The sequence below is a fragment of the Chiloscyllium punctatum genome, chromosome X (assembly GCF_047496795.1).
Source record: "Chiloscyllium punctatum isolate Juve2018m chromosome X, sChiPun1.3, whole genome shotgun sequence".
In the NCBI taxonomy this organism is placed as follows: Eukaryota; Metazoa; Chordata; class Chondrichthyes; order Orectolobiformes; family Hemiscylliidae; genus Chiloscyllium; species Chiloscyllium punctatum.
This window is the reverse complement of record NC_092791.1, coordinates 17649004-17676742: the sequence shown is the minus strand read 5'-3', so window position 1 is coordinate 17676742 and position 27739 is coordinate 17649004. Positions and strand designations below refer to the sequence as shown.

At 41.6% G+C, this 27739-nt stretch overlaps 1 protein-coding gene across 3 annotated transcripts in view; it reads right to left on the bottom strand.

Annotated features, from left to right (window-relative positions):
- Nucleotides 1-27739, bottom strand: part of tfcp2 (transcription factor CP2) — a 135704-nt gene that overhangs the window by 31180 nt on the left and 76785 nt on the right. For all 3 annotated transcript variants that reach the window (XM_072567302.1, XM_072567300.1, XM_072567301.1), the window contains 4 exons: nucleotides 23405-23557; nucleotides 16739-16849; nucleotides 16211-16299; nucleotides 16075-16123 (listed from right to left, as the gene is read on the bottom strand). In XM_072567302.1, coding sequence (XP_072423403.1) covers nucleotides 16075-16123; nucleotides 16211-16299; nucleotides 16739-16849; nucleotides 23405-23557 — 402 coding nt within the window. The remainder of the gene's footprint in view (nucleotides 1-16074; nucleotides 16124-16210; nucleotides 16300-16738; nucleotides 16850-23404; nucleotides 23558-27739) is intronic.

The window sequence follows — 27739 nt, the reverse complement described above, 5'->3', positions numbered from 1 at the left end:
AAATTTAGATCCCAATTATCGTTGGTGTGAGAAATGAAATGAGAGTGGACAAATAAATAGGATAATCAGTTCAATAATTCTCCCATTAGCAGGACAATAGTAATTACTGACTCAACACAGATTCTTTGAGGCATCTTTACAAAAAAATAAATTTTTGGATTAGGACTGTATTTAATTAGGTCAGAGACAGAGAGAAAAATAGCATTTAATGGCAACTTGCAACTTTTTAAATTTGAAAGCACTTAGCCACTGAATTACTTCTGAAATGTAGATCAGCAAATGCAGCAATTTGCGCTCAGCAAGGTACCAACCACAAGCAGCACGTGCAATAAACATTCAAACTATTTTGCTGGTATTGTTTGAGGAAAAAAGTGATGACTAGGACACCAGGAGAACTCTTTGCTCTTCAAATAGTGCAAGGAAGCATTTGTACCCACTTGCACAGGGAAACAGGGATTCAGTTTAATCGTTCGACTTAAAGGCTTCACTCCACTGTGAAGTGCCGTCCTAAGTTATGTGCTCCTGACTCCTGGAATGAGGCTTCAACCCATAACCTACAGGCTCAAAGACAAGAATGCTGCCACTGAAAGAATCAGACATCTATGACAGAGCAGATACCTAGAATGCAGTTCTATATCAGTTGCTCCCAAGCACATTTTCAAACAAGAATTACACTAGTCATTAAAGCAATCGGACATGCACACTTTATACTCAAGATTTATTATATCTCGGTTCTCTACATACAATTAATTAATTACTTTGAGGCACACTGGTCATGCTCCAGGTGAAAGTTACAGCTGTTTTTGCGCGGAGACCACAAACGCAAATGCAAGAATAACTAGGTTAACCTGAGGTTCTCCTGCACACAGTACCCTCGATGTTTCAAACCCGCTTGAACAAGGCAGACAAGGACTAACTTTTTAACAGCTTATAATAGTGCTGCACTGCACTCTGAGTACTGCCCCAGATCAAGAGAGATTACAAGGTCATATCCTAATCCAAGGTCAACACCTGCAATAGATTTAAGAGTTAAAATGCAATTATGCCTCAAACTCTTTATTTTAAGGTGACAGACTTTTCTCATCACAATGAGGAAAACACAAGGCCACGGCTCGAGTATAAATCTGAAAAACATCCTGCCACACAGTGCTGGCAGAACATTTCATGGCTACTGGAATCATCTAAACACAAAGCAGATTAGATGGTTTTCCTTGGCTAGTGTAAATGCTCAGCACATGCAAGCTATCAACATGACTAAAGTTTTCAAGCAAAGGCACTAAAAAAATTGCCATAGGTAGTTTCGTTCTACACTGGACTTGTGTAAGTGGGATATCAGTCTAAGAGAGAAAGCTTGGGTGGACAAAAGCCTAGGCTTAAGAATCCCAAAGAATGAACACTTGCACTGCTACTGGTTAACTGCTAATAAAACCTTCAGCTTAGGAGCACATAGCACTAGTCTGCTGTCGGAGAAATTTGCCCAATAGGTTAGAGATCACAAAACACAGCTGGAAGTGAAATTGACAAACAGTTTATTGCAAGGATATCACTGGAAGAGAAATTGACTAGGCTAACACAGAACTGACAGTCTGTACAGGTAGGTCAGAATTTCTCATCCCAGAGCTAAGGATGAGACCAGTTTTATAGTAATGCTGCACAATGACACTGATTAAGAAATGGGAAACTACAATGTTTCTGGAAATGGAATAATTTAGTTGCAAGGATGTTAATTGTAAAACAGTTTATCAGATGAATGTCCTGCTCCTTCTCACAATACAACATCCTGATAGTATCATGGTTCCATTCATCTTCACAGGTAGGTGTTAACGTGTCCTCTGAAGTGGTGAGGTGCTTCCATTGTCCTGTTCCTGGAGCATGTCCTTGCTGGTGCCTGTCTGTCCTGCTCTTTGTGGCGTTTTGGTATTGCTGAGTTGTGAAACTGCCCTTAGGACTTTGAGATATCTGTGGTGCTTAAGGGAGCTTAAGGTGTATTCCCTTGTCTGCGTGCTGATTCAGTTTGTGAGCTGCTCAGGAATTCTGGGTGTTCTGGTACAGTTTGGCCAAGCTTTTGTGGGCCTTTCGCGGATTAACAAATCTTTTCCCACATCTGCTTCCTAATTTTTTTGTCTAACCAGGATTTTCCTGCTTACAGCAGTTTTCAGGTTTATCTGGACACCATGGTAAGGTTCCCATTCCAATCTCCAATAATAAATTAGGCTGGAGTGCTCTGTGAACAGTGGTGGTGTCTCTACTGCTGCATAAGTCGTCCCACCTGCTCCAGAGGTGTGTCAGAACATCTCTGAACAGACTGATCGAAAGTGTCGAAAGCAAGCAGATTAGTCAATTTAAACAAAAACTATGCAGTATTTCAGACCTGTTGCTTAGCTATCAATTTATTAAGTGGACTGCAGCAAGGTGACTTAACGCTAATTTCCACTGTCAGACACGTCATTTTGTAATACTGGCCTAGTTAAGAGTCAAGTGTGACATCTCAATCATTTCCAGAGGTAGGAAGCATATCACTTTAAATCTGTTATGAATGGATGACTACCTCAGTCTATTTTAAATACCATTAATTTGTTTCTATGGCTTTCTGCAGCAGCGCACCACATTCCCAAACTGATGGAGACCATCTCCTTCAGGCCTCATACCTAAGTGGTGGCGTTTGATTTTCAAACTTGTTCTGGATTCTTGTTCCCTATTTTACTGAGGGGGGAGAAATTCCTGTATGAAATAAATGAAAAGTTTGAGATGATGGTAACAGCTCTCACTCTCTTCAAAAACATTCACTTTCAGCCTCTCCTTTTTTTCCCCAACAGAAGCAAACTCCAGTTGAGAGAAAAGGTCACTCTGCAGTTGCATGTTTGCACCTGCTAGCTTTGAGGAACTGACCAAGTGTGATGCACATTCCTTCCCACACTTTTCCATCTCAAAAGGACCACATCAGCATCTGAAGACCTATTAAACACGGAAATATATCATATGCACATACGTACAAATTAAATTGGACCAAGAGGACAGAGCTGGAAATAAATAGAATATGGAAGATGTAAACATTTCAATACCAACTTCTACATAACATACTGGGATTACATCAAATGCTCTTTGATTTATAATTGTCATATAAGGAGCAGTTGAGGACTCTGCACTTGTACTTGGTGATCGGATTGAAACTTACAGAATACTAAGAGGCGTGGATAGAGCAGACATGGAGAAGTTGTTTCCATTAGAGATGAGGACCAGAGGGTACAGCCTCAGAGTGAAGGGACGGCCCTTTAAAACTGAAATGAGGAGAAATTGCTTCAGCCAGAGATTGTTAATCTGTGGAAATAATTGCTGAGGAAGGCTGTGGAGGCCAAGTTATTGAGCATATTTAAGACAGAGATAGACAGGTTTGTGATGAGTAAGGGGATCAAAGGTAATGGGGTAAAGACAGGAAAATGGGATTGAGAAAATATCAGCCATGATCAGGTGAAGTGTCTGAAGATTGGATGGTGGCCAATGTTGTATCATTATTTAGGAAAGGCTGCAGGGAAAGGCCTGTGAACTACAGACTGGTGAGCCTAATGTCTGCGAGGTCGTCTTAGATGAGATTCTCAGAGACAGGATCTACAGGTATTTAAGAAGCAAGGACGCACTTGGGATAGTCAGCATGGTTTTGTGCATGGAAAATAATGTCTCATGAATCTGAGTTTTTTCAAGGGGTGATCAAGAAAATAGATGAGGGCAGTGCAGTAGACATTCTCTTCATGGACTTCAGCAAGGCTTTTGACAAGGTACCACAAGGTTAATGTCATGGGATCCAGAGACAGCTAGTCAATTGGATATAAAATTGTCTTTAATGTAGAAGACAGAGGGTGGTCACAGATGGTTTTTTTTCAGACAGGAAACCTGTGACCTGTAGTATGCCACAGAAATCAGTGCTGGGTCTACTGTTATTTGTCATTTATATGAATAGTTTGGATGAGAATTCAGGAGGTATGGTTAGTAAGTTTGTGGATGACACCACGATTGATGGTATAGTGTACAGTGAAGGTGGTTATCTTGGAAAGCAGCAAGATGTTGATCAACTGGGCCAGTGGGCTGAGGAATGGTTAATGGAGTTTAATGTAGGGTGTTGCATTTTGGTAGGTCAAACCAGGGCAGGACTTACACAGTTAATGGTAGGGCCCTACGGAATGTTATAGAATGAAGACATCTGGGGTTTCAGGGTCATAGCTCCTTGCAAATAGAGTCATGGGTAAACAGGGTGGTGAAGGCAGCTTTCAGCATGCTTGCTTTTATTTGTCAGAGCACTGAGTTGGGACATCTTATTGCATCTGTACAAGACATTGATAAGGGAGTTCGACATGTAATTCTGGTCGCTTTTCTACAGAAAGAATATCATTCAACGAGAAAAAGTGCAGAAAAGATTTATTAGGACACTTGCTGAACTGGAAGGTTCGAGTTATAAGGAGAGGCTAGATAGGCTGGGGCGGTTTTTCCCTGGAGTGTCGGGGACTGACGGGTGACCTTATAGACATCTATAAAATCATGAGAGGCATAGATAAACTAACAGTTTTTCCTCATGGCAGGGGAGTCTAAAACTAGAGGGCATAGGTTTAAGTTGAGAGGGGAGAGATACAAAAGGATCCAGTGGGCATTCTTTTCCACAGAGGGTGGCGTTTGTCTGAAACAGGCTGTCAGAGGTAGGTGGTGGAGAGGAGTAGAATTGCGTCATTTAAGAAACATTTGGACAGATACATGGGTGGGATATAAGTATGGAGGGATATGAACCGAACACCGGCAAATAGATTTGATTTCACAGAAATCTCCACTGTAAACCAAAAATCACTGCCAAATAGCATGGGCACCTGTATCAAAGCTCAACTAGAGATTTTGATCCAACTGTGGCCCCAAACTCTGAATCATACTAGGGCTCATCACGAATAAACTTGAGCCTAGGTTTGCCCATATCTAATATGTAAAGAACTTAAAGTATAATCATCTTCTAACAATTAAGCGTGACCACAATCTTACAAACAAAAGTGAGTTGTCAACGCACTATCAGGGTGGGGGAAAGAGAGAGACAGAGAAGAGAAGAGAGTGCAAGCAAAGTGGGAGGGGGGCGCAAGGGTGGAGGACGAGGACGGAGAGAAAAATGGGGGAGGGGAGAAGGGGGAATGGAGGGAGGGAGGGGAGATGGCAGAGGTGATTCACTTTGGTATGAGTAACAAAAAGATGGGGTACTGGGCTAATGGTCGGATACTTAGTAGTGTGGATGAGCAGAGGGATCTTGGTGTCCATGTACACAGATCTTTGAAAGTTGCCACCCAGGTAAATAGTGCAGTGAAGAAGGCATATGGCATACTGGCTTTTATTGGTACAGGAATTGAGTTCCGGAGTCCTGAGGTCATGTTGCAGTTGTAGAAGACTCTGGTGCGGCCGCATCTGGAGTATTGTGTGCAGTTTTGGTCGCCATACTATAGGAAGGATGTGGAGGCACTGGAACGGGTGCAGAGGAGGTTTACCAGGATGTTGCCTGGTATGGTAGGAAGATCGTATGAGGAAAGGCTGAGGCACTTGGGGCTTTTTCATTGGAGAAAAGAAGGTTTAGGGGTGACTTGATAGAGGTGTGCAAGATGATTAGGGGTTTAGATAGGGATGACCATGAGACCTTTTTCCACGTATGGAGTCAGCTATTACGAGGGGGCATAGCTTTAAATTAAGGGGTGGTAGGTATAGGACAGATGTTAGGGGTAGATTCTTTACTCAGCGAGTCGTGAGTTCATGGAATGCCCTGCCAGTAGCAGTGGCGGACTCTCCCTCTTTATGGGCATTTAAACGGGCATTGGATAGGCATATGGAGGATAGTGGGCTAGTGTAGGTTAGGTGGGCTTGGATCGGCGCAACATCGAGGGCCAAAGGGCCTGTACTGCGCTGTATTCTTCTATGTTCTAAATATCCAGTACATATAAATTCAAATTGCTCTAGGACATTAACCAGGATGATTACAAAAAATTCTGGAGATCTCAGCAGGTCAGGCAGCACCCATGGAGAGAAAGCAAGCTAATGTTGAATGTAGAGGACTCTTCGTTAGAGCTCAATTCACTTCAACTCTGATGAATCATCTAGACTCAAAACATTAGCTTGCTTTCTCTCCATGGATGCTGCCTGACCAGTTATGATCCCCAGCACTTTTTGTATTTAGTGCAGATTCCAGCATCTGCAGTATATTTGTTCCAACAAGATGATTACACAAGCAAATGTGGGGCTGGACAAACACTGCAGGAGGGAGGATTTCAGACCAATCCGGCAGAAGGGCAACTGTCTAAGATGGGCAGATTGATCCAGGCATTCTTCAATTGAAATATTTTCGCTGAGAGGTTTACTAATAGTTTAAACAATTTCACAGGGGAAGGAGAACCAGAAAGCAGAAATTAGGTCAAAGGACAGAGGGTTAAAAAATGTAGCAAAGTTAAAAGTATTCAGAAAATATACAGAAACCAGATTGAGGAAATAGAATCTAATACCTCCTTTGCTATTCTTGCTTGTAATTTAAGAAAGAAGTTCGGTTAGCTGCGGGCAGAAATTTAATATGCCTGGTCACCAATGAGCAGCAACAATACAGAGAAGCAAAATAAGGAGGGGACAAGGCATTATTGATTAAAGGCGATGCTACTATTACAGCTGCTTGAAGCCTATTCAATAAGATCATGGCTAATCTGTTTACTCCACATTTTCAAACACTGCTGAAAGAATATAAATGATTTACAGTTGGATCCGTGACTGAACCTGTTTGACTTGACTACATGAAGAGGGGCTGAGCAGTTTTATTAGTAGATTTTTTTTAAAAATTGAGTTCCAAAGATCAAGGATAGAGAGGAATAAATATCAATGATATGCAGCAAAAAACAAAAATAGCAACAGGAGGAGTGGAAGAAAATAGTGTAAAGTGTATTGAGGGGGAGAAATTTTCACACAGGAGACTTTCTTGACTACTATGCCTCCCATCCAAAAAGCAAGAACGTTGGATCTAGATCTGGTCGGGGAGATCAAAAGGAGATCAGCTAGACAGCAGGGACAAGAACAGAATTTTGTTTATAATAATTATGGCAATGAGACCAGAAAAAACATGCAAAACAAAGTCAACAGGGTTAGAATTAATTCCATCCAATGATGTAAAGCAGCAGGTTGGAAAGGTGATTTAGGGAAAAGCATAAAGAGCCATCGACCCATTGAGGAAGGTAATAATTTAGACACAATCTAGATATATTCCTTTTAAAGTAAAAGGTGCCCTGGAAGTTTAATGAACAGACACAGATGTGGTTACATTTCAGATTTAACGATCTAGAGGCATACATGTTAAACAGTGAAGCAGCACACAACAGATGGAACAAAGGGAGACCAGGAATAATGGCTCAGAACCCTGTCATTCCCAGTCATGAATGGAGGTGGATAATAAAACAATAAGATTTAGAGCAGAAGCAGGTCATTTGGATCATGTCTTCTGTGATAATTCTCAACTCCACTGTCCTGCCTTAGCCCTGTAATCCTTGATTTTCTTACTGATTAAAAATATGTCTAGTTCAGCCCTCAGAATAAACTGGAAGAGGCAGCTCCACAAACATGTCCATCTTAATTATGGAGAAACTTGAAAAGCTAGGTCAAAGCTTGTAACGCCATCTTCAGCTCTAAGATCACAGGTAAATGACCCGTACTAGTCTACTATTAAGCTCTCCAGCATCACAGATGGGTTGTGTCAATTTGACTCTTCACATATCAAGAAAACACTACAGGCACTTGACACTGCAAAGGTTATAGGCCCTGACGATATCCCAGTAACAGACCTGCACTCCAGAATTAGCTACACTTTTAGCCAAGTTGATCTGGTGCAATTACAATGCAGTTTTTAGTCCCCTTGCATCTACTAGGGGAAAGTAGGTAAAATCCAATTCAGACAAATTACTGCGTTAGTCTACACTAAATCATGAGCAAATTAATCGAATGTTTTGTTGGTAGCACAATCAAGCAAAACCGACAAAGTAACCACTTGCTCACTACCACTTATTTTAGGTTCTGCCAGGCCCATGCAGCTCCTAATGTCATTACAGCATTAGTCAAAACATGGACAAAAGTAGTTAACTCCAGAACTGAAGTGAGAGTTACTGCTCTTGACATCAAGGTCAAATTTGATCGTGGCATCAAGGAGCCTTAGCTAACCTGGAGACAACTGGAATTGGGGGAAATGAGTACAACTGAAGATAATTGTGGGTCCTTGGAGGTCAGTCATCTCAGTCACAAGATATTGGGGTTGGAGGAACAGATGCATTGGAAGACTACCATGTTCTCCTCCAAGCCACACACCACCCTCATTGTTACTGATGGCCTAGCTATCAAAATAAAATGCAGCTAATGTTCTGGGGACGCGGGTTCAAATTCCACAATGGCAGATGGTGGAATATCTGGAATTAATAGCCCAATGATGACCATGAAACTATGGTCAATTGTTGGAAAAACCCATCTGGTTCACTCATGTCCTTTCAATAAGGAAACTGCCATCCTTACCTTGTCTAGCCTACATGTGATTCCAGACCCACAGCAACGTCGCTGGCTCTTAACAGCACATTGAACAATAAATGTTGGCCTAGCCAGCAGAATCTACACTGCACACTTTTTTTTTTAAATCCTGCAACTCCCTCCCTAACACCACTGAGTGCACCAAAACCAAATGGACTGCAGCAGCTCAACAGAGGACTTTATCACCTCCCCGGGCCAGTTAAAGATGGACAACAAATGCTGGGCTTGCCAAGGCATACTCATCCCATGAGAAAGGAAAAGGAAAAAGTTAAAATCCTAGTACATCACAGGAGCATTTAAGTCTAATTAAATAAACAAACTTGGAATTTAAAAAGTGAGCAAAAACGTGAAGAAAATCTGCTGTCCTTATCCAGCATAAAGATTGTATCTATTTACTTTTCTACATTTTTAATTGTAGACTAAAATGGGAAAAGGACTATCAAAACCAAAATGCAGCACTTTAAAAACAAGTCATTGGACTCATTGTGAATTATGTTTACACTGCTGTTCCACAAGCAAAAGGGGAGGAGAGATGAGATGAGATGGCATGGCACCAGGATATATGCACAAAGAAAGATTCAGCCAGCAACAGATTACTGTTTGGTGGGTGCAACTGTGACCACTTGTGGACACCAGAGGTATCACCCTCATAGCAGCTCTCTGATTGGATTGTAGGCAATTGAACAGTTAGTATGTATAAATGTTGGGGGTAGCAAGAAATGGTCAGTTTGGAAGAAGCAGGGTCTGTCTTTATTCTGTCTGCAGCAAAGTAACTTGAGCTTGGAAGCGGTCAGTTATTGTCTCCCACCACCTGTGGGAAGGTGTTGCCTCTAAACAGTGAATATGAAATTGGACAATTAGTCCATAAATCCCCTGGATCCTTGTCAAAGAGCTGAGAGTCTGGAATGAACAAAAGCAGAGAATAGAGGGTCTTAGGAAGAGAAAGGAACACATCTCATTGAAGCCTTTATACTGGTGCTAGGCTGGAGACGCTGGTAGCAGCGTTCTGCTGGTACCTCCTTGAGGACGTGGGCCCTGTGTTGCGAGGTGGAGGCAGGGATCCATTCCCTGGCTTCATCTGTGAGCGAGCTTGGAACCTGCTCAGCATCAGTTTGAGGAGCGTGTTATCCTGCATGCCTTTCTACTGGACCTTCCACTGCACACACACTAGAAGCCCCCATGGCCATGGTATGTACTGCACCCACACCAGCTTCGACTGGATGGAGAGGGGGAGCCAGGAGTATCTGAGCACAATGACGCACAGATGACTAGATAATGTTGCAGGTTAGGATGCTGTCCTGCGCCCATCATCAAAATTTTGTATTAGTACAATCAAATGTTAAAACCAGGCAACGGCTATTCATATAGTCGTACAGCACGGAAACAGGCCCTTCAGTCCAACCAATCCATGCTGATCACAACCCCAAACTAAACTAATCCCACTTGCTTTGCTTGGCTCAGATCCCTCCAAACATTTCTTGCTCATGAACCAGTGTCCGTGTGGGTTTCCTCTGGTTTCCTCCCACAGTCCAGTGCAGGTTAGGTGAATTGGCTATGCTAAATTGCCCGTAGTGTTCGGTGCATTAGTCAGGGGTAAATGTAGGGGAATGGTCTTGGGTGGGGTGCTCTTCAGAGCGTCGGTGTGGACTTGTTGGGTCGAAGGGCCTGTTTCCACACTGTGTGGAATCTAATCTAGTCTAATCAAACTTATCCAAAAATATTTTAAAAAGTGTTGTACCCATATCCACCATTTCCTCTGGAAGTTCATTCCACACATACACACCACTCTAAAGAATTTGTAAAAATTGCCCATCATGCCCTTTTTAACATTTCACCTTATCCATGCCCCTCATTATTTTATAAACTTGTGTAAAGTCACCCCTCAATTTCCTATGCTCCAGTGAAAAAGGCCCCAGCCTCTTTATATAACTCAAACCTTCAAGGCTGTTCTGTTCTCTGGCATTCTATCAAATCGTGGCTGATCTGGGCCTCACGAATTTGCCCACCGTTGTCCTATATCCCTGAAGAACAACGCCGAACAAATGTCAGTCTTCAAAAGCTCCAATCGGGGGAAAAAGAATTCTCAATTTCTACTAACCTTTGTCTGCAAACGTGTTTGTTGACATTACCCCCCTACATGGTGCGACATTCACTTTAACATCGCTACTCCTCATCACCAAAGGAAAGGCTTCTGATTTTGAACCGAAGCTGACAACCCTGATCGGTCATTGTGCAGGAGACCAGTATCCAGGACTTTCTGATTCAGCATTGTCACTTTCTTAGCGTTCTTTAGAGGGACCTGCTGGCTAAGCCAGCATTTCTTGCACATCCTTAATTTCCCTAGAGAAGGTGGTGTTGAGCTCTCTTATTTAGCTGCTGCAATCCAATTTACAATGCTGTAAGGGAGGAGTTCTAGGATTTTGACTTAGCGACATATTTCCAAGTCAGGATGGCACATGGCTTGGAGGTAGCTCAGTGGTTCTCACTGCTGCCTCACAACACCAGGGACCCAGGTTCAACTGCAGCCTCAGGTGCCCATCTGTGTGGAGTTTGCACATTCTCCCTGAGTCTGTGTGGGTTTCCTCTGGGTGCTCCGGTTTCTGCCCACAATCCAAAGATATGTAGGTTAGGTGAATCGGCCATGCTAAATTGCCCATAGTGTTCAGGATTGTGTAGGCTAGGTGCATTCGTCAGGAGTACATGTAGAGTAATAAGGTAGGGGAATGGGTCTGGGTGGGTTATTCTTCAGAGGGTCGGTGTGGACTTGTTGGGCCGAATGGCCTGTTCCCACACTGTAGGGATTCTGGGATTTTATTTCTCCCCAGTAATTTTCCTCTACTCATAATGCCAATACTTTTTGTTGGTGTACACACGCACAAAAGATTTTTAAAAGAGTTACAGTTTCAACTAGTAAAGTCATATGTTGATAGCTCGAGTTTGTTTATCTGTATTGAAAATTTACAGAATTGTAATAAATAGCGATTCTCGTTATAAACCAAAACCTGGTCAGTGTTTCCCATTAGCTTTGTTAGTCTATCAGATAAATAAATTACATTTTCAACTTTTGTGAAGACACCAGGAATAATGGAGATCGAAACATCAGCGCACTTTCAGAAGTCAGACATAACAAGAGACCGGGGGCTCTTGGCTAACATTAATGTGGAACAGAGACAACATGGATTTGGGTTTGGTAATACTTGGAGATAAAGGTAAAAGAAAACCCCAAATCTGTACTGCAAATAAGAAATGACAGGAATCTTTTTACAATTTCCTTACAGGAGTACAAAGCAGCACAAAACTGTGGTGAGGCCACATCTGGAGTACTGTATGTATTTTTTGGTCATTGCTCTGTAAAAGGGATGTGCTAGCACTGGAGCGGGTGCAGAGGGGATTCACCAGGATGTCACCTGGGATGGAGCACTTCAGCTATGAAGAGGGGCTGGATAGACTCAGGTTGTTTTTTTTTAAAAAAGAGCAGAAAAGGCTGAGGGGGGCCTGATTGAGATGTATTCAATTATGCGAGACATGTAGAGAGATAGAAAGCAGCAGTTCCACTTTGTTGAAGGGTTGATAACAAAGGAGCATAATCTTCACATGAAAGGTAGGAAGTTTTTGAGGGGATTTAAGGAAATCTTTTTCAACCAGAAAATGGTAAAATCTGCAATGTACTGCCTGGGAGGGTAGTTGACGCCTCATTTTAGCAGTACTTAAAGGAGCACTTGAAATGTCACAATGTTCAATGTTGTGGGCAAATGCTGGGAAGTGGAAATAGTGTAGATTTGGAGTAATTTCTGTCAGCACAGACTCCATGGGCCAAAGAGCCTCTTCTGTACTGTACAATGAGGAAGCAGAATTGTCCTGGTTAGTCTTAAGTGAACTTCCACAAGTCAACATTCCCAAAATTTAATTGAATTGACAACTAAGCTGGTGGTGAAACCCTTTGCTAAATCTAGGAAGGCAGAGAGAGCTGAAGTACCAGCAGGAACATTTAGATTTAGTAGAATATGCAGGTGGACTGGGTAAATAATGTTGCTAGTGGATCTAAAGAAAGGGAATTCATGGAATGCTTACAGGATGGCTTTTTGGAACAGCTAGTCATGGAGCCCACAAGAGAGCAGGCTATTCTGGACCTAGTGCTTTGCAATGAACCAGACTCTATAAAAGATCTTAAAGTAAGGGAACCCTTAGGAAGTAGCGACCATAATATGGTAGAGTTCAGTCTGGAGTTTGAAAGGGAGAAGGCGAAATCTGATGTAATGGTGTTACAGTTGAATAAAGGTAATTATGAGGGCATGAGAGAGGAACTGACTAAAATAGACTGGAAGCAGAGGCTAACCGGGAAGACACTAGAGCAAAAATGGCAGGAGTTTGTAGGTATAATTGAGGACACTGTACAGAGGTTCATTCCCAAGAAAAGAAAGATTAACCGGGGAGGGATTAGACAACCTTGGCTGACAAAGGAAGTCAGGAAATGTATTAAAGAAAAAGAGAGATCCTATAAAGTGGCTAAGAACAGTGGGAAATCAGAAGATTGGGAAGGATACAAAAGCAAACAGAGGATAACAAAGAGTGTAATAAGAAATGAGAGGATCAAATATGAAGGTAGGCTAGCCAGTAATATTAGAAATAATAGTAAAAGTTTCTTTCAGTACATAAGAAACAAACGACAGGCAAAAGTAGACATTGGGCCACTTCAAACTGATGCAGGGAGCCTAGTGATGGGAGATAAGGAAATAGCAGGAGAACTTAACAAGTACTTTGCGTCAGTTTTCACAGTGGAAGACAGGAGTAATATCCCAAAAATTAAAGGGTGTCACGGGGCTGAGCTGAGTATGGTTGCCATTACGAAAGAGATAGTGCTAGAAAAGTTAAAAAGTCTTAAAATTGATAAATCTCCTGGCCCCGATGGGATACACCCTAGAGTTCTGAGAGAGGTTGCTGAGGAAATAGCAGAGGCATTGGTTGAGATCTTTCAAGAGTCACTGGAGTCAGGAAAGGTCCCGGACGATTGGAAGATGGCTGTAGTAACCCCCTTGTTCAAGAAAGGATCAAGGCAAAAGATGGAAAATTATAGGCCAATCAGCTTAACCTCGGTTGTTGGTAAAATTCTAGAATCCATCATTAAGGATGAGGTTTCTAAATTCTTGGAAGAGCAGAGTCTGATTAGAACAAGTCAACATGGATTTAGTAAAGGGAGGTCATGCCTGACAAACCTGTTGGAATTTTTTGAAGAGGTAACAAGTAGGTTAGACCAGGGGAACCCAGTGGATGTGGTCTATCTGGACTTTCAAAAGGCCTTTGATAAGGTGCCACACGGGAGACTGCTGAGCAAGGTGAGGGCCCATGGTGTTCGAGGTGAGCTGCTGGGATGGATTGAGGATTGGCTATCTAACAGAAGGCAGAGAGTTGGGATAAAAGGTTCTTTTTCAGAATGGCAGCCGGTGACGAGTGGTGTCCCGCAGGGTTCGGTGCTGGGGCCACAGCTGTTCGCATTATATATTAATGATTTGGATGAGGGAACCGGGGGCATTCTAGCGAAGTTTGCCGATGATACAAAGTTAGGTAGACAGGCAGGTAGTACTGAGGAAGTGGGGAGGCTACAGAAGGATCTAGACAGGTTGGGAGAGTGGTCCAGGAAATGGCTGATGGAATTTAACGTGAGCAAGTGCGAGGTCTTGCACTTTGGCAAAAAGAATATAGGAATGGACTACTTTCTAAATGGTGAGAAACTTAATAAAGCCAAAGCACAAAGGGATCTGGGAGTGCTAGTCGAGGATTCTCTAAAGGTAAACATGCAGGTTGAGTCTGTGATTAAGAAAGCAAATGCAATGTTGTCTCTTATCTCAAGAGGGTTGGAATATAAAAGCAGAGATGTACTACTAAGACTTTATAAAGCTCTGGTTAGGCCCCATTTGGAGTACTGTGTCCAGTTTTGGTCCCCACACCTCAGGAAGGACATACTGGCACTGGAACGTGTCCAGCGGAGATTCACACGGATGATCCCTGGAATGACAGGTCTAGCATATGAGGAACGGCTGAGGATACTGGGATTGTATTCGTTGGAGTTTAGAAGATTAAGGGGAGATCTAATAGAGACGTACAAAATAATACATGGCTTTGAAAAGGTGGATGCTAGAAAATTGTTTCTGTTAGGCGAGGAGACTAGGACCCGTGGACACAGCCTTAGAATTAGAGGGGGTCATTTCAGAACGGAAATGCGGAGACATTTCTTCAGCCAGAGAGTGGTGGGCCTGTGGAATTCATTGCCACGGAGTGCAGTGGAAGCCGGGACGCTAAATGTCTTCAAGGCCGAGATTGATAGGTTCTTGTTGTCTAGAGGAATTAAGGGCTACGGGGAGAACGCTGGCAAGTGGAGCTGAAATGCGCATCAGCCATGATTGAATGGCGGAGTGGACTCGATGGGCCGAATGGCCTTACTTCCACTCCTATGTCTTATGGTCTTATGGTCTAAATACAAGGAGGACCACATCCGTTGGACAGTATAATATAGGAAGGCATTCTTTTATGTCATTTGGAGACAATAGCCAGATAACTAAGTCAGCCAAAGGAAAACTGAACATTACCTCTCAACTTACTCTGCATGGGCAAAGCACAAGAAATTTACACTTCACTGCCAGAGAGAGATTTATAGGGATTACAAAATTTGCTTCTGGAGGAATGTCACCAGACCAGAAATGTTAATGTTGCTTTTCTCCACAGATTCTGCTAGAGCTGCTGAGTTTCTCCAGCAATTTCTCTTTATAATTTGTTGACTTATAAGAATACACTGAGTAATGTTTCTTCACCTCTATTGTTTCTTCACTCTAACCAAATAGATTTCAGCCATGGCCCTTCAGGGCATCCTCTCTCTATCACTGTAACATTCTCCTTAAATTATTATTGCTAGGTTTCTTCCTGAACAACTTCCATCCAGGAATATTTAGTACCAGTCCTGCCTTTCTTTGTAAAGGCATTCAAAAAGAATACAGAGGTGGTTTAGCAGGATGCCCACAGGCACAAAGGACGCTGGCTGGGGGAAGAAAGGAAGGAGTCTTTTTCTTGGAATAGAGGAGGACAAGAAGCGACTTAAGAGAGTTTAAGATGAAAAACTGTTTTGATCGAGTAAGTAAGGAAATTACATTCTCTCTGGCAAATGAGTCAATAACTGGAGATCACAGATTCAAAAATCACTGGAAAAAAGATCTGGAGGGAAATAAGAATTGTATTCCTCCCACCAGAGTCATCAGGATCTGGAGCACTTTGTGTGAAAAAGATATTGAAAGGTGATTCCATAAATTACTTTAGAAAGGAGATGGCCCAGGTAGTTGAACTGAGGAACTAAGAGGGTTTCAGATAAAAACAAACATAAGTCAACAAGCATAACTGATCTGCTGAAAATCTACAGCTAGCTTCCTCCTTTGATACAAGTTTCTATGATTCTTTCAGACACAATATTCTCATGTTATTGCATTGAGCAGGATAGATTTATGAATAATGCTGGAAAACAAGAACACTTACATCAGTGCTTGCAGGAACCGGGTCAGGCTGATGATGAGGGGATCCATTTCTGAAATTAGATCAATTGCTTCTATGAAAAATTTTTTTCAAATGCTGCAAATTATGAGAATGATAAAATAGCAATGATGAGACCCACCCTTCAGCAATGGTATAACTGCCCTGCGAACTGCTAAAGCCAGGAGATGCCGTATTGTTAACGTAGGAAATGTCTGGCCAGGGAGAACACTGGATGAGGGGGGAAAAATGTCAGTTAGGCACTTATAAATCAAAACGTGATGGACAACTACCCCAAAATTATGCACAACTATTGTTAGATTCATTTCAATAATAGGTAGGTTCCTTATAGCTACTACACAACTTTCCTACAGTCTACTGTACATTGATGTTTAGACATTTTTAATTAGTCTCTTAGCAGATTCATAACTGTCAATGAACACTTAATTACTTCAAGTAATTTAATTTTTTTTAAAAAAATGAGCCCTGTCCCTAGAATGAACCAAAACAGAAATCAAAATAACATTGACAAGAAACCAATTGGGCGTCTTCCCTCTTCCTCAACACTTCAATTTTACAGTTTTAAATCAAAACGTGACACACCAAAAAACACATCTAGTTGACTTCAGAAAACAAGTGCCAGATCTCAAACAAACGAGTGCATTCTTACCTCTGTGAGAATAGTTGTATCATAAGAAGGCTGATATTTTTCCTTCTCCTGAGGAGTTCGTTTTTCCATCTTTTCCCTATCTGTTTTCTGTTTTCTATCAGCACCCTTTGGCTGCAAACAAATCACATGCGACAAAATGAAAATGCCTCACACGATAGCATACCCAATGCTGTCAGCCAAGAGTATGACAAATCAATCATACATTGAGGGACCAAGAAAAATACATTCTCCTATTTTAAAATTAGGAGCTAGGAAGTACTACAGCCCTTATTGCCCAACAAAACAATAGTTAACCCATCATCATCACCACCACATATTTGTTATGTCCAGTTCTCTAATGGAGAGCAGTGCAAAATAAATTACAGCCACACTGGGAATACAAGGCCAACCAAATAGATTCACAAGTTAAGAAATGTTCAAGTCAGACCAAGAAAAACTACTTCACAAATTGGAATCATTAATGAGTGACCCAAATTTCTTGAGTAAGGATCAGCTCTCACCCTCTTTGTCAATATTGTAAACAAAGATCTGGTACAAACACTTCATTCATGAAATCAGTGCTTCAATTACAGACAGTAAGGAATAAAGGAAATTCATAAATCAATGCACTTCTATCTTACTATTGGGTTAAATAAATCAAATGACTCAACAGGACACAATTAGTTTATGAAAACCAAATTTAAAAAAAAGTGAAGCAGCACAAACTGCTTTGAAAAAAAATATTGTACTTATTCAACCTAACTAAAGCTTGTTTTCAGAGAGGTTTGTAGCATAACAGATTTAAAATGGTGACACATAATAAAGATGTCTTGTGTCCTAGTATCTTCAGCCTCTCTCAAATGGGAGGCAGACAATAATTATTTGCTGGTATACAGAATCTGTAAAGTAATTAAAAGCTATTAATTCTCAGAGGACGTGGGTGTACCGGATAGGATCAGCATTTATTGCTCATCATTGGGGGTCCTGAATTTAATGTCAGGTTACTTCAGAGGTGTGGAACTCCAATAAAGGCCAGGTCTCCTACCCTGAAAGGACATCACGCCAGATCCTGGGGTTTTACAACAATCTGACAGCTTCATGCTTACCATTTTTCTTTATTTTAGAAAAGATGTTTAATATCCAGAGTTTAAATTCTTAATGCTCACTTTAATTTAGAACCCATACCCACTTATAAATTGTCCTTGTTTAGATTTGGCATGTTGGCCGTTAAAGAAATTAATGCTCCAGGGTATAGATGCTATAGGAAAGATAGAAAGGGGGACAAGAAAGGAGGCGGAGTGGTGTTTTTTTTTGTTAGGGTTAACGTTATGGCTGTACTTTAGGAGGATACTCCTAGGAGTATGCCCAGTGATGTTATTTGGGTGGAACTGAAAGAGGAAAGGACGATCACCTTGTTGGGATTATACTAAAGGCCCCCAATAGTCAGTGGGAAAATGAGCAGCAAATTTGTAAAGAGATCTCCAATATGTAGGAATTACAGTTGCAATGGTAGGGGATTTTAACTTTCCAAACATAGACTGAGGCTGCCATGGTGTTAAGAGCTTGGATGGGGAGGAATTTGTTAAGTGTGTACAAACAAATGTTCTGATTCAGGATGTGGATGTACCTACTAGAGGTGGTGCAAAACTTGACCTACTCTTGTGAAGTAAGGCAGGACAGGTGACTGAGGTGTCAGTGGGGGAGCACTTTGGGGCCAGGTAATCATAATTCTATTAATTTTAAAATAGTTATAGAAAAGATGTAGATTTGCTCGCTGACCTGAAAGGTTCATTTCCAAACGTTGTGTTACCTTACTAGGTAACATCTTCATGGGCCTCATGCGAAGCAATGCTGAAAACTCCTGCTTTCTAGGTTTGGGTTGGTAATGTTATTTCCTGTGGTGAAGTCACTTCCTGCTCCTTTTCTCAGGGGGTGGTAGATGGGGGTAAAACTCTGTTTATTATTGTATACAATGAGCAAAACTAACGTCATTTACAAAATACCATGCAAGGACTGTAACAAACACTACATTGGACAAACAGGCAGAAAACTCACTACCAGGATACATGAACACCAACTCGCCACAAAAAGACATGACCCTCTCTCACTTGTATCCTCACATACAGACGAGGAAAGACACCACTTCGACTGGGACAACACATCCATCCTAGGGCAAGCCAAACAGAGACACGCGCGAGAATTCCTAGAAGCATGGCATTCCAACCAGAACAGGTGTTCCAACCAACAAACCCCATCTACCACCCCCAACCTCATGAGTAGCAAATCTGCAAATAATGAGGTGTAAGTGGTATATCATTTCCTACGGTGTGAGCAATACCACAGGATACATCTCAAAATACTTCGAACATTTGGAGCAGAGCACCAGCTTCAAAGTCTTGACAAGATTAAACAGTTACTCCATCAGGGAAACATTTAATCTAATTTTAAACCTCAATAGAGTGCAAATAAGGCTGCAAGCTGTAAAACCAATCTACCAACAGCCTGCCTTAAACCTTAAATACAAGAGTGCTGTAAAGAATTATTAATAATTCAGTGGTTATCTCTGCATTCAATACCTGACATAAATCCAATGCATAACAATGGTTAGTTCAACAAGGTTGAAGTACAATAAGAAACACTGAAGACCAGGACAGCTGCATTTTCCCTCATTACAAACATCTCTCACTTCAATTTCATTCCATCAGTCCTGAGGACTGCAAAGTGTTCAGAGCTGTCATCAGCATGCAGCAAGAAACCAGGTGCATCGATCTAGCTGGCATAGTCCAGGAGTCAGGAGAAGTCAAACAAGAGATGGTACTGAATCAGGTTCAAAGGGCGACATCATGACAGCTTCACTGCATTAGTAATCCAGTGTTCCAGGCCAATGCTCTGAACACCAGTTCACAGCCCAGCACTACAGTTAGTGGATTTTGAATTCAGTTAACATAAAGCTAGTGTCATTAGTGTGACCATGAAATTGTTATTGATTGTTGTAGAAAGCCACCTAGAACACTAATGTGTTTTGGGAAGGAACCTAGCAGTCCTTAATTGGTCTGGCCTACATATGACTCCTGTACCACAGTGAGGTATCAACTCCAATTGTCCTCTGAAATGATTAATGAAGTCACTCAGTTCAAAGAGAATTAGCAACAAATACCAGTGACCCCACATCCCATGAAAAGAATAAAAAGTGTGAGGTGAAAGAGAGAATAGTATTGACCAAAGATTGTTGTGTACCTCACTGTATATTTAATGTTAATATGCCATTACCACTCGTATGACAGAATAGGGCCACCCCTCTAAAATACATTCTCATCCTTCTTTGAGGGAAGATGTGATGCAGATTGATACATATATATATATTTAAAATATTTATTGTAAATTTGGCTAAGTTAGTAACAGGTGTGAAATTAATTTATTAACTTTAAGCATTTCTGTAGCCCATGGGGATATCCTTTAAAACAGCTTTTGGGATCTGGCTTTAGAATTAACGTGTTGTGTGTATATGGTGGGGCTTTACAGCTAAGTTAAACAAGATGTACTTTAGAACATTCATCTTTTTACAAGGTTAAGGAACACACACACAACCTGGAGAACTTTTGTTTTAAAAAGTTTGACTGATTTTTGAGTAGTCCTCTGAAATCCTTTGATGAAGATGCTTGTATAGAGCAGTGCTCCTGAGAAGGAATGATAATGGTGAAACTGGATTGCCTTAAAAACGGCCCCAAACCAGAAGTGTTTACATAAAATCCTGAAAGTTACTTAAAGCTAAGTACATTTAAGGTCAGGTGCATAGTAGGCCTAGGAGGAATCCACCTGCAGATAATTAATTTAAGTCACAAGTGACTTAAGCCTGTTGAGACGCTTGAGACAGGGACTAGAGTGCGAGTACTGTTGCAGGAACGTGTTTTGTAGGCCATAACAAAGCTAATTTTCTTACTTATCATAAATGAATGTTTTTGGGATTAATGGGATCATACTTTTGCTGTGCGCATTTTTTAAAAAAAATCATTGAACTGATGTTGTAAGTAGATAGTTTGATGTTTCCTATTTACCCTTATTACTTCTGCTAAAGAAAGATATTTATTGCTAAAAATAAGTCTGCATTGAGTATGTTTCATGAAGAGAAACCACTTAAGAGTCAGAGTCCTACAGCACGCAGACAAGCCCTTCAGCCCAAACTGGTTCAAGTCGATCAAAATGTCCAAACCTATTTCCCTGTGTTTGGCCCATACCTTTCTAAGGAGACAGTAAGGTCTGCATTTGCTGGAGATCAGAGTTGAAGAATGTGTTGCTGGAAAAGCACAGCAGGTCAGTCAGCGTCCATGGCGCAGGGAGGAAAAAAAAAAGGAAAAAAAAAAAAAAAATCGACATTTCGGCCCATTCCTGATGAAGGGCTCTGGCCCGAAATGTCAGTTTTCCTACTCCTCGGATGCTGCCTGACCTGCTGTGCTCTTCCAGCAATACACTCTCAACCCATATCCTTCTAAACTTTTAAAAGGCATTTGGGCAAATACATAGGAAAAGTTTAAATGCCTCAACCACTTCCTCTGGCAGCTCATTCCATATGCATATCACCCTCTGCGTTTAAAAAAAAGGTTACTCCTCAGGTTCCCTTTTATTCTTTCTCCTCTTACCTTAAACCTCTAGTCCTCTCGTCCTTGACTCCCCACCCCTGGGAAAAAGACTGAATGCATCCATCCTATCCATGCCTCTCATGATCTTATACACCTCTACAAGGTCCCCACTCAGTCTCCTACGCTCTAAAGATAAAAAGTTCTGGCTTGTCCAACCTCTCCCTATAACTCAGGCTATTGAGTCTCAGCAACATTCTTGTAAATTTCTTCTGCACACTTTCCAGTTTAATAATATCCTTCCTAACGCAAGGTGACCAAAACTGAACATAATACTGCTAAGTGCGGCCTCACCAACATCCTGTACAACTGCAACACAAGTTTCCAATTTCTATACCCAATACCCTGACTGGAGGCCAGTGTGCCGAAAGCCGCCTTCACTGCCCTGTCTACCTGGGACTCCACTTTCAGAGAAGTGTGCACCTGAACTACAAGGTCCCTCTGTTCCAGTACACTCTAAGGCCTTACCATTCACTATGAAACTCCTCCCTTGATTTGATTTCCCAAAATGCAAGACCTCACACTTACATATATTAAACGCCATTTGCCATTTCTCAGCCCACTTCCCCAGCTGGTCAAGATCCTACTGCAATTTCTAATAACTTTCCTCACCATCCACGATACAGTCAAGCTTAATGTCATCTGTAAACTTAAGAATCAATCCTTCTAGCCAAATCGCTATCTATTCCTTTGTCTGTGCAACAGTTCTTCTCTCTCTTTGGGGTCTATCCCCACCTATCATTTAATCCTTACCCCTCCTCCCCCCACCCTATCTTCTGCATATAAACTGACATTTTCCTAGCTACCATCAGTTCTTGGTAATATCTAGGAATCAACCAACAGGATCACATGTCTAATGTTTTGGACCCAAAGAATTAACTCTGATTTGTCTTCACAGATGCAATCATTTAAAAGGGTGCACTTGTACAATTAGCACCATACCCATTACATGACATAACAATTAAAACATACAGATTTTGAGTCAGGAATTGCCATTTTGGAATGGCACATAAGAAATTGGTTTTATACAAAGATACCATATACTTCTGCAAAAAGTTCACTATCGTGTACTTTAGAAACTAGTTTTATTGAAAATAGCTGATTATTAGGAGAAAAGGAACGAGAGTAAAAGCAGTAGAAATATGGCACAGAAAGGGGGTTAATTTGCTTTAAATAGGCTTCATCTATTAGCGTTCATGTCATAATCTGACCACCTGTATAAAATAATGGACACAGCAATTCAAATTTGTTGTGAAGGGAGTAGCTTTCCAATTTCTCTGATGGCTGAAGAGACCAATCTGAGGGAGGCAGTTTCTGCCATGATTCTGCATATGAAGTGGTTAGCACATGTTACTGTGGGTTGTTGTTTTTGGTATTAGGTGCCAGTTGCCAAACTGCTGCAGCCGCTGGTCATCAGGGTATTGATCTGCACAGTAATTTGGAGCCAAGAGGACAGAAATCTGATCTCCAACAATAGGTCAGTTTTTCTGGATTCCATTTGTAAGCAAATCTTACTTAGAGGAAAGATGGGATGGTTACAATCCAGTCACAAATAATTCCAGAGATTGTCTTCAGGATCAACATGTTCTGACTGGAGGACCCATCTGTTACTTAAGTGCGTGGCGAGACTTCAAAACAATTACACTCCTGCATCATTCAGATGAGTGTTTAAGCTGCTAATTTATATTACATAATAAATGAACAAAATATAATCATTACGACTGAGGTATAAATCTTGCAGGAGTTAGCTTTAGAATATCTAGGAATCAGGAGGAGGAGGAAGCGAGGACTGCAGATGCTGGAGATCAGAGTCAAAAAGTAATGTGCTGTAAAAGCACAGATGATCAGGCAGCATCCGAGCTCATTCCAGATGAAGAGCTTATGCTTGAAACGTCGACTCTCTTGCTCCTCGGATGCTGCCTGACCGGCTGTACTTTCCTAGCACCACACTTTTTGACAATATCTAGGAACCAACCAACAGAATCACATTTCTAACAGCAAGATTTGAAGTCATGGTCATTCACCAGAGGAAACCAGCCTTTTTTCTCCATACCTTAAACACTTTGATTTGGCAGCTAGCTGAATGAAGATGCTCTGTATATTCACCATTTTCATTCTCCTTGAACGTATCTATTTGAATTCGGAAAGGCACACCCTTTTCTCCCCCATGTTTCCGTGTTGTGAATTCAGTACTGATGCAGTGCACCTAAGGAAAGAAGCAGGCGTATAACAAGTAAAATGAAGACAACAGGCAGTAAACAATCGCAGCTTTTTCAAAGGAACTTATCAACTTATCAAATCAACTTATTGCCTGACTGAGATATTGGAACAATCAAATTATTACCAAATATCTATTGCAAAAAAAACTGATGTAGTCAGTCACAATAAATCTAAAATCTGTCTTATGTTTTCATCCTACAAAAGGTGTTTGGTGAGCTGCCTCTTGGACCACTGTAGTCCATGTGTTGTCGGGTGACCCAAAATGCTATTAGGGAGGGAATTACAGGATTTTGACCCAGTGAGAGTGAGGGAATGGTGACATATTTCCCAGTCAGGATGGGCAGTGGCTCAGATCATTGAAGCAGCAACTAAATTTGGTTGGGCCGAGGACCCTACCCTAGAGCTCCTGCAGTGCCATCCTGGGGCTGAGGCGATTGCCCTCCAACTACCACAACCATTAACTTTTCTGCAAGATATAACTAGTGGAGCATTTCCCCCCATGATTCCCATTACTTTTAATTTTGTTAAATCTCCTTGATGCCACATTTGGTCAAAGGCAACCCTGATGTCAAGGGCAGTCACTCTCACCTTGAGAGTCTAGCTCTTCTGCCCATGTTTGGATAAAGCTCTAATGAAGTGAGGAGCTGAGTGACCCTGGTGGAACCCAAACTGAGCACTGAACAGGTTATTTAAGTCGTGTTTTATTTTGATACCAGTGTTGAAGACCCAGTCTATCACTTTGATGGAGTGGTAATTAGCCAAATTGAATTTGTTCTGAGAGTAATCATAGAATTATAGAATGTTCCAGTTCAGAAAGTGGCCATTCACACATATACCAACTCCGAAAAGAGCTACCCAGTTGGTACCATTCTATCTCCACAGCCCTCTAACTTTATCCCTTCCAAATATATATCCAGCTGTCTTTTGAAATCTCATACAGAATCTGCCTCCATCACCGTCCCAGGGAGCACATTCAAAGTCCTAACAATAGAGTAAAAAAGTTTCTCATCTCGCTCCTAGCTCTGAGTTTTGAAATTGTGACCCCTACTTACTGACATACCAATAAATAGAAACAGAATATCTTTCTTTATCCAGTCAAAATTATACATAATTCTGAACACCTCAATAAGGTCACTTCTTAATCTTCACTGCTCCAAGGAGAACAAGACCTAGCTCTCTCATTTTTCCTTGTATCTAAAGTTCCTCATTCCATTATCATTTTAGTAAATCTCCATTGCACTCTCTCCAGGCTTGAACTTCCACCCTTAAATAAAGTACCCAAACAATATGGAACATGGGGAAATAAATAGCGACATCTTGAAAAATTTCCAAATTACAGAGGAGGTGCTGAAAGTGTGACAATGCATAAAGGTAGATAAATCCCCAGGACTTGATCAGGTGTACCTGAGAACTCTGTGGAAAGTTAGGGAAGTGATTGCTGGACCCCTTGCTGAGATATTTGTATCATCGATAGCCGCAGGTGAGGTGCCAGAAGACTTGAGGCTGGCTAATGCAGTGACACTATTTTAAAAAGGTGGTGAGGAAAAGCCAGGGAACTACAGACCGGTGAGTCTGACATCGGTGGTGCGCAAGTTGGAGGGAACCCTGAGAGACGGGATTTGCACGTACATGGAAAAGCAAGGACTGATCAAGGATAGTCAATATAGCTTTGTGCATGGGCAATAGTGTCTCACTAACTTAATTGCATTTTTTTGAAGAAGTAACCACGAGATTTGATGAGGGCAGAGCAGTGGATGTGGTCGATGTGGACTTCAGTTTAGGCGCTTGACAAGGTTCCTCACTGTACCGGTTAGCAAGGTTAAATCACCGCGAATATAGGGAGAACTAGCCATTTGGATGCAACAGAACTGGCTCAAAGGGAGAAGACAGAGGGTGGTGGTGGTGGAGGGCTGCTTTTCAGACTGGAGGCCTGTGACCAGCAGTGTGCCACAAGGATCGGTGCTGGATTCACTAATTTTCGTCATTTATACAAATAATTTGGATGGGAACATAGGAGGTATAGTCAGTAAGTTTGCAGATGACACCAAAATTGGAGGTGTTGTGGACAGCAAAGAAGGTTGCCTCAGAGTACAACAGGATCTTGATCACATGGGTCAATGGGCCAAGTGACAGATGGAGTTTAATTTAGATAAATGTGAGGTCCTGCATTTTGGAAAGGCAAATCAGGGCAGGACTTATACACTTAATGGTAAGGTCCTAGGGAGTGTTGCTGAACAAAGAGACCTTGGAGTGCAAGTTCATAGTTCCTTGAAAGTAGACTCATAGGTAGATAGGACAGTGAAGGTGGTGTTTGGTATGCTTTCCTTTATTGGCCAGTGCATTAAGTTGGGAGGTCATGTTGCGGCTGCACAGGACATTGGTTAGGTCACTTGTGGAATACTGCGTGCAATTTTGGTCTTTCTGCTATAGGAAGGATATTGTGAAAACTGAAAGAGGTCTGTAAATATTTACAATGATATTGCCAGTTTTGATGGGTTGAAGCTATAGGGAGGGGCTGAATAGGCTGGTTCTGTCAGTCAGTCATGGTGGGCAGTTCTATTTTCAGTTTCGTACTATAGTGGTCTGTAGATGGGCTCTATTTCAAACATGGTTGTTTGTGGCACCGCTGAATGAATACCAGGCCTCCAGGAATTCCCAAGCTTGTCTTTGTTTTGCCTGTCCCAGTAATAATTGTCCCAGTTGAATTGGTCTCCTTCTTTATCAGTGCATATTGACACGAGGGAGAGCTGGTCGTGTCATTTTATTGCAAGCTGATGCTCATGTATTCTAGTGGTGAGTGTCCTGCCTGTTTGCCTTATGTGATGTTTCTTGCAGTTGCTGCATGGTATTTTGTATATGTTTTGCATGTTGTAGGTTTGGAGTTTTTTGTTTTGGATAGCAGCAAGTGAACTGTGGCTGTTCATTTCTGTGCTGTCATTATTCTCAGAGGACAAAGCAGTCTTGTTGTCAGTTCTCTGAGTAATTACTAATATCAGGTAGGATGGTCAGTGTGTTGGGACACACAGTGTCTTCTTGTTGTTTGTATGCTAGGCATTGGCAGATGAAGCTGTTAAGGTACCCATTATTAGCAAATGATGCTTCATCCGGAGGCTACACAGCATTGAAGATGTCACCTAGTAGGGGTACAAAACATTTGCAAAAAAGTCAACTGGCTCAGCAAACCAACCAACAACTCGCTGTTTAAGTGCAAAAATCACTGACTTCCCCTCAGATTCAGTGGTTATAAAGCGTTTCCTTAAACCGTTGCTGACAATAACCCTGACTCCCCTATCCTGTCTGAAAAACCGGTAAATCGGGATTATTAGACTGCCATTCCTCCTCTTCCCAGCTCATCTGCTTTATTCACTGAACTCTGCATTTGAGGATGGTAATTTCCTGATCAATCTGTTCAGATCGGTTATGACACACCTCTAGATCAGATGAGACTTGAAGCTAGGCCTTCTAGCCCACAGGAAGGGGCACTATCACTGCACCTCAAGAACCTTAAAATTTAAGGTATCTACCTTCTAGCACAAGACTCCTCTATTGCCTATTTTCCTATGCCAGTTTGCTCTGCTTTTCCAACACACTCACTAGTTTTCACCTTCCTGCTTTTCTCCCTTCTGAATCTATGCTCAGCTTCTTATCACACTACCTAGCAAATTCAAACCCTTCTTTATAAAACCACATGTGGTCAATTCTGGGTAATCCAAGATGGAGAATAGAAAAAATTTCTGGCTGTAACAGATGTTCCTTTTTTGAGGTATTTTAGGTGTTGGTGGTGATTTTCTTGAATTCCAAGAGCAGCAATTACTGTTTTGTATGCTGTTGTGTTGTTTTGAAACTGGAGAAAAAAAAAGTTAAAACAATCGCACTTTTAAGAGGGAGAGGAACAGACAAAGGAGGGAATGAGCTGCCAGAGGAAGTGGCAGAGGCTGGTACAATTGCAACATTTAAAAGGCATCTGGATGGGGACATGAATAGGAAGGGTTTAAAGGGCCAGGTGTTGGCAGGTGGGACTAGATTGGGTTGGGATATCTGGTCAGCATGGACAAGTTGGACCGAAGGGTCTGTTTCCGTGGCGCACATCTCTATGACTCTCAGTCACACAACAAAAGGTTATAGTCCAAAAGGACAGGGCAGGGAGAATTTGATTTGGTTAATCAAA